Source organism: Galeopterus variegatus, unplaced genomic scaffold (genome assembly GCF_000696425.1).
Source record: "Galeopterus variegatus unplaced genomic scaffold, G_variegatus-3.0.2 Scaffold23721, whole genome shotgun sequence".
NCBI lineage: Eukaryota > Metazoa > Chordata > Mammalia > Dermoptera > Cynocephalidae > Galeopterus > Galeopterus variegatus.
Window position 1 is genome coordinate 2,747 of NW_007749832.1, and position 7,827 is coordinate 10,573.

Here is a 7,827-nt window from a genome sequence, read left to right on the forward strand (position 1 = left end):
ATCTAGTGATAAAAGATGAAAATGATATCAAGAAGATATTTATTATACAAGTGTCAACAAGGACATCCCAAAAATAAATGCACATTTATTTCTACAAAAGCAATGTATGATACAGAAATAAAAGGGAACAGACTTAAAGATTTACTTATTAAAATATACAGATTCTTACTGAAGAGTTTAGGATATTTAAAAAAGATGACAAGGGATGTTAATCTTTTTTTATTATTATTATTTTTACATATTTTGGAACCTTGTTCCAAATAAATAACTTACAAAATTATGCAAAAAGTACAAGAATGTCTGGTAAACAAACAGTCTGTGTTTTCCAAAAAGATTTTTTACAACATGCAATTCTTAAGGCAGCATCCTCCTTACAAGGAAAGGTAATCCTTTTACTCATCAAGAAATCTGCTGCTGCAAAGAATAGGCTAAGGAAGCCTGGCTTCTTCCATTAACGCCTTTTGTCTTTCCTGTCTGATTTTCGGTCTCTTTCATTTCTTGAAGATCTTTTGCCTGATCGACTACTCTCTGATATAGACCTCTTTCTGTCAGACCGTGAATTCTTATCCTTTGATCCTTTTGTATCTCTACTACTCCCACCTTTTGAAGATTTGTGACTTCTTTCTAGTCCTGAAGGATCCCTTCGCTTCCGATCCATGCTCCTTCTGTGCTTTCTATCTCTATTATGTCCCCGGCCCCTACTCCGACTTCTACTCTCACTGCTACTAGAAGTGCTGCTGCTACTATCTCTGCTGCTGCTGCCACTTGTACTAGAGCTGCTACTGGAACTACTTCGACTGCTACTACTGCCACTGCTGGAACTGCTTCCACTGCTGCTACTGGTTGAACTGCTACTAGAACTACTACTGCTACTGCTTCGACTTCTACTCTTGCTTGTTTTATTTCTAGCTCGACCTCTACTTCTGCTTCTAGTTTTGGTTTTGGTTTTGCTGTCTGCATGTACTGTCAAGAATGGCTCTACTGGCACCTCAGAGAGTTTTACAGTCTCTACAGGAAACTCCTTCCTTTCAGGTAGTAAATGCTCCTGAATAACCTGAGGTGGTGGCTGTAAAACAGCTAATGGCAAAGTTTCAGGCTGAGAGAGAGTTGGGGGCTGTAGTATTGGTTGGGGCTGAGACTGAGATTGGGGCTGGGGCTGAGACAGGGGCTGAGGCTGAGCCACAGGCTCAGGAAGGGGCTCAGATTCTCTTTCTTCAGACTCCTTTTCCATTTCTAGAACACTAACATTCTCTTTCCCAGGAGAAAGAGATTTACACTCTTTATCTGGCTCAACTTCAAATTCCATCTCTGGCTCCAATTCTTTGCTAGTTTCGTTTTCTGAAGGATCTACACTTTCAACTTGATTAATTTCCATTACTTCCTGCTCAGCAATTACAGTTTTTACATTCTCAACCATCTCTAGCACATCCATAACTTCTTCTGGCTGACTATCCTGCTGCTTCTCACTTTCCCTTACCTCAGTTTCTTCCTCCATCTTAACTTCTAATTCCTGTTTTTGTTCTTCCTCCTCTTGTTCTTTTTCTGCATCACTATGAACTATACCTACTTCCTTTTCCTCTTCCTCTCCTGGTTCCTCTATTTCTACATCATTGTGCTGATTACCTGTCTCCTCCAACTCTTCCTCTCGCTGAGCCACCTTACCCTCTTCTTGTTCCGCCTTCTGTTCTTCATTACGCACCACCTGATGCTCTTTTTCCTTCATTGATTGTCTTCTAGGCCTAGCCTCCATTTTATTTATTTGTTCAGCAAATTCAATGCGTCTACCTTCAAATAAAGCTAAAGAATAAAAATTTACATGTGTAAAATTTACAAACTATGATTTAAAAAATTCCAAGTCACAATTTTATATTTGGTCACAAACTGTCATTAAGCTTCATCTAAATGTCTTTTTGTAAAGAGATGACAAAAGATTGATTATAGTAAAGTAAGCTGACATAAAAATGACAAAAACAAAGATTCACTGGAAACCTATAAACTAAGCAATTACCAACTGGCAAAACTAAGCCACATTATCTAACTGATTGAAAAACAAGTCATTCTTTTGCATCTTAACTTTATGCTAAACGAAAAATAACAAAACTTCTTAACAAGAGAACCAGTTTTACGGCATCGTACCATGCACTGATTTTTCTGATCCCAAGCAGAGACAAATCATCTAATCACCATCTTAGCAGTGTATATAGTTCTTCCATGTGTGCTCCCTCTATGAATTATAAATGTCACTTTTGTCTTGCTGCATTAGCATTTTTATTTGGCTACTAAGAGCAGCAAGCAAAAAGAAATAACCTTACACAAATGCTTAAGAAAAACATACGTGTAAGCCCCACCTACAAAATAAATTTCAGGTTAAACTCCATCATAAAACAAATATTCCTGCACTCCAAACTCATTAGCATCTCAAAATATCTTAAAAAAAAATCAACTATTGAATCACAATTATTTTAGAAAACAAACAAATGTGTATATGTGAATGTGTTACCTTACCCATCAAGAAAATGAACCTCTTCATGTACTTACCATTCATTTTTCTCTGAGACTCTTCTATTAGTTTTTGGGTAGCTGGACACATTCTTCCAGGAATATAAAACAAATGGGGCTTTGTCTTAGTTCTTATATATTTAATTATCTTGGCATTATGCTCATTCCATTCTTCTTGCTAAAGAAAAGTTAAAAGGTCAGTGCTTTTGTAAACACAAAGGATTACCAATCTTAGAATTCCAAAACACTACTCACCAGCTGCGCAAGCTCAACCTTCTGTTCCAAAAGCCGCAGTTCTGTCTGTTTAGCACGCCTTTCTTCGAACAGTTCTCTCCTCTCATTTTCAACCTGCTTTCTCTCTTCTTCTGCCTGAACTTCAAGTTTTTGCTCAATTTCCTGGCGCCTCTTTTGCTAAAAATAAGTAATATGCTTTAATACTCGTTTTATAACAGATAAAAAATAATCAAATTATCTGCTTTGAATTCTGCTCAATTATAATAAAAACTTAGTACACATTCTGATTATGTGAAATATCACAGTTTTATAAGTAAAGTTACCTACATGTTTCACATTTTCAATTCAGGACACCAACTAATTCAAACTTAGCATTCAGGAGTGGCTGCAATTTATCTTTCAGGAAATGAGGACTAAGTGTTTTTCACATAAACATATAAATGTCAAGGCCATTAGCCATAATATCAAGAACCATTCTATTATAATATAATTTTAAGTAAGATTCTTTCATGAAAGCTAACCTAAAAAAGATGGGCACTGTCTTTAGAAGTCATCTTCAGAGTTATTTCTGCCCCCCCCAATCAAAGAATTTGACAGAAGTTCTAACGAAGTAACTAACTAACCAGTCATACTTTCTGCCTTTTTCAGAAAACTAGCAACTTCTTCAAACATTAAAATGCATTTAAACCCTTCTGTATGTGGGATCCGAACCCTCGGCGGGAGCGCCACTGGCTCCCAAGCGGCGCACTGCAGCAGTGCGCCACTGGGCCGGCCTAAACCCTTTATATTCTTAGTTTGTAAGAATCTGTAATAAAAACTTACTAATCTCTTGTAACTGGATTGTCATCTCCCTTTCTACTATAGGTCTCTCCCAGAAGCAATAATTTAGGGTTCAACTCCATAGACATAATTTTGCAGCTTTAACGAAATGAAAATTTCTAGAAAAGTGACAGTCAAACTGTGGAGGGCAGGAAATGTTTATACCTTTTGTTTCTAGAGTGCTAAGTATTGCCTTTGAGTGTATAAAAAAATCTTTTTTTTTTTTTTTTTTTTTTCCATGTCCGGCAACGGGATCGCAACCCTCGGTGCTGCACCTGCACCTCGTCCAGCCAGTGAGCGGGAACCGGTCTGTATGTGGGATCCGAACCCTCGGCGGGAGCGCCACCGCGCTCCCAAGCGGCGCACTGTAGCAGTGCGCCACCAGGCCGGCCCTAAATAAATCTTAAAAATTAGCATCACAGAACTAATTGCAAGATCGTAAGTTCACTTCTCTTGTTTGAGAGAAAGCACTCTGAGGATTAAAGAAATAAAGGGACTTGTCCAAGACCAAACAATGAGACTGGTATAAAGTTTAGACCAATGAGCTAACCGGCCACCCCTATGTGGGATCCGAACCCGGAGCCTTGGTGTTATCAGCACCGTACTCTACCGAGTGAGCCATGGGCCGGCCCTTAAACTCTTTTTAAAAACATTAATCCGGGCCAGCCCGGTGGCGCACTGCTATAGTGCGCCGCTTGGGAGTATGGCGGCGCTCCCGCCGAGGGTTCGGATCTCACATACAGACCGGCCGCTCACTGGCTGAGCGAGGTGCGGTGCGCAACACCGAGGGTTGCAATCCCGTTGCTGGTCCCGGTCCGGTACAGGCGCGACACTGAGGGTTGCGATCCGTTGCCGGTCACGAAAAAAGACAAAAAGAAAAAAAAAACAAAAAACATTAATCCACTACTTTGATAACTTAAATAAATGAAGCAGGGGTGGCCTGCCGCTCACTTGGGAGAGTGTGGTGCTGATAACACCAAGGCCACGGGTTCGGATCCCATATAGGGATGGACGGTTAGCTCATTGGGTGAGCATGGTGCTGACAATACCAAGTCAAGGGTTAAGATCCCCTTACCGGTCATCTTTTGGAAAAAAAAATAAGTAAATAATAATAAATAAATAAATGAAGCAAAACAAAAATTACACAAATACCCTTTCGGTAGCGACAGTGGATTCTTGTTTAAATTTTTGAAGGGTGCCCATCAACAAGCCAAATATTCGTCGGTTTCTAAAGAACAGAAAAAGAAAATTCAATTTCAGAAAGATCTACTTCATTTAAACCCACCATTTTCCAAGAGATACCACAGGCACTTGAACAATCCCTTAATTTTTTTAAAAACTGCATTATTTGACAAGAGTTTCCCCCCGAAAGGTTACTAAAGATACCTTTGCTTTCCCTTTTCATCCATATTTTGATCCTGGATAAGGTCTCTACGTGTGCGCTCTTTGGAGGTAGCTACAACTGAAGACTGCAATGCTGGCTGCAGGAGAAAAGAAAATCTCAGTTATTCAGTTATTTAACTAGCATATGGGTGCATGCTTTTAAATGTAGTTAAGGTGAAAAGTACTACATTAATCCTCTAACAAGTTCTTTTAATCTCAATACCTTTTTAACATCATCATCTTCTGGATCACTTTCTTGGCGTGATTCTCTTCTCGTCCGACGCTCCCCGCCCAGCCTGTCAAAGGGAAAATAATTTAAACGACCATTGCAGAATTTGATGTAAGTGCACACTAAGGGCAAATGCCTACTTTTTCTAGGACTCATTTCCAGAAGCCTCAGTTTATTAGTCTCAATCCCACTTTACTCTTTCCTCAGGCCGTGAAAGGATAAGATGTGTCAACTAATGCCTGAACCAAACTTCGATTTCCTATAATATCTAAATATTCCTCAGGCTGGTTAAGTATTTTAAATATAACACAGAAAAAGTGGTACAAATTGACAATTTTCCTTAAGTTATTCTTTTAATGACCTTTACTTTGAGAAAATTTGGATTATCGTAAGTGAAAAACTGAGTTTTGAGGGAAACTGGCTGTCTAACTCAGTCAAATACCAAGGAAACTCAGGGAAGTGGTATACTACTCAATTCTAATACAACCTAATTCAACAATATTTATTAAATATTTGTGTGCTATCTCAGAAAATAGAGCATACAAGGATACCTTCAGGAATCTTTTTATACATACCTACTGGCTGCCCCTTCAAGGTCTCTCTGTTTGGCTGGGGGTCCTCCTCCACTATCTGAGAATCCACGCCTGCAATTAAAAACGCCCAACGTAAGGCATTTGAAATATCAGATAAATATTTATTTGACAAGAGAATTTAGTTGAATTTAAAAAAATTTTTCCAATTAAAGTAACCTTTGGGCCGGCCTGTGGCTCACTCGGGAGAGTGCGGTGCTGATAACACCAAGGCCACGGGTTTGGATCCCATATAGGGATGGCCGGTTTGCTCACTGGCTGAGCGTGGTGCTGACAACACCAAGTCAAGGGTTAAGATCCCCTTACCAGTCATCTTTAAAAAAAAATACATAAATAAAGTAACCTTAAATGGACATTCACTCTAAAATGCCTTTTATAGCTTTTTTTAAACTACAAGAATAAATTAAATTTACACAAAACTAGTACCATTGGCTCTATCACAAATTTTGTTCAAACCAATACGTTAATTTAGCATAAAAGTACCTATAGTTCCAGCATGAGTTAAGGCTTAAGGAATTCTTACCTCAGCAATAAACTACCACGTCCTCTACCTCCACCAGGACCAGAAAGGGCCAGCAATCTGGCTTGGATGGGCCTATGAGAGATTTTAAAATCAGCAAAAATCTTATGTAAACACACCTAATGGCACCAAATATTTCCACAGATGTGGTACATTATAAAGAAAAAATAAGAAAAGTTCTAAATAAAAAAAAAAAACCCCAGTTTAAAATCCACATGCTTGACACTGGACCGGAAATAACTATTTCACGTAACTTGTTTTTCCAAGACCAATACCACAGAAATTGTATTTATTTCAATGCCATTACACATTAACAATCCTGGATCAGGTCCCCATCCCGCCATCCCAGAGGAAGCTGCATGTGGGCTAGAGCCTGGGGGCGAGGCAGCCCACCGCGTCCCAGGAGGCTCTCCAGGCCAGTCCCCCAGGCCGGGCGGCCGCCCCAAAGGAAAGGGGCTTTGTGCGGCAGTTACGGGCCTGCAGGGCCGAGGGCGCGAAGCGGCAGCCCGGCCCCTCTCAAAGGCCAAGAAGCCATCCCGGCGCCCCAGGCCTCGCTCTCCCACCTCAAGCACCGGAGCCCAGCGCCCTACGGCGGGGACCTGGAATCTCTCCGCCTCACGGAGGACTGGGTTCTACCGCCACCCGGGAACAGGCCTCGATGTTCCAGCCTTCTCAGGACCGGCCGCCCTCGCCACCTCCAATTCACCCCGCCGTGAGGGCTGCCTCTCCGAATTCGCAGTTCCCGTCCAGCCCTTACCTCACGTCATTCGGATCCCGCCCGGTGAGCTTGCGAATATTCTCATCCACATTCTTTAGGCTCTCTTTGGCCTTTTCTAGCTGCTCCTGCAAAGTTCTCACTGCGACCGCCATCTTCTCCCCGCAGCAGGCTTCGAGACTGCTCTACAGGCAGCGCCGGGTTGTGCCGCGCCGAGCCGCGAAGCGCGCAAGGACTGGCGGCCGGGCTCAGCCAATGACGATAGGCGTTGTTTGTCGGCCTCAATCACTCAGCGACCGGAAGGGGGAGAAGCTGCCGGCCTTTGTGACTCTGGGCCAATGAAAAGTCGGGCAGGCAGTCGCCTCCCTCTCCAATTAGCTGCGGATGGCTCGGCTCGGCTCGGCTTCTAACGCAGAGCCGGGGCGGGTTTGAGCGTCCCTGGGTCCTCGGGGACGTGGGCTCGGGCACCCACAGTTCTGGGAAGGAGAGCGCGGAGTTTTCCAGTTCGTTTAACCTGTGATGGGACGTGCCTTATATCGTGTTGAGCACCTAATTACATCAGGGTGGGACGGAGGCGAGTCTACGTTCCCTCCTTCCACTCACCTCAGTCCATGATTCAATTACGAAAGGGCGCGGCCATTCTGTTGGTGCGCATGCCCAGAGTGAGACTAGGCGCATGCTTCCCTCAATTAGGTTAATCTCAAGTGAGGAGAGTGAAGCGAAGGAGGAAGAATATGAAAAGTCATTAATCTTAACAGCTAACAGTTGTTAGGGGCTGGTCTTGTTCTGGAGGCTGTGTTAAACGCTTACATCCTCCCCCCCCCCCCCCCCCCAAAAA

The 7,827-nt window shown here is 42.3% G+C and overlaps 1 protein-coding gene across 1 annotated transcript; it reads right to left on the reverse strand.

The window, feature by feature from the left end:
* Positions 1–260: 260 nt before the first annotated feature.
* On the reverse strand, positions 261–7,314 carry LOC103583512 (pinin-like). Its single transcript, XM_008564811.1, has 9 exons — positions 7,032–7,314; positions 6,278–6,349; positions 5,740–5,808; positions 5,159–5,231; positions 4,939–5,033; positions 4,705–4,780; positions 2,755–2,910; positions 2,539–2,677; positions 261–1,797 (listed from the first exon to the last, which is right to left on the reverse strand). Exons 1-9 carry the CDS (start codon positions 7,142–7,144, stop codon positions 452–454), a joined length of 2,139 nt encoding a protein of 712 aa, XP_008563033.1. The 5' UTR covers positions 7,145–7,314; the 3' UTR covers positions 261–451.
* Positions 7,315–7,827: the final 513 nt, after the last annotated feature.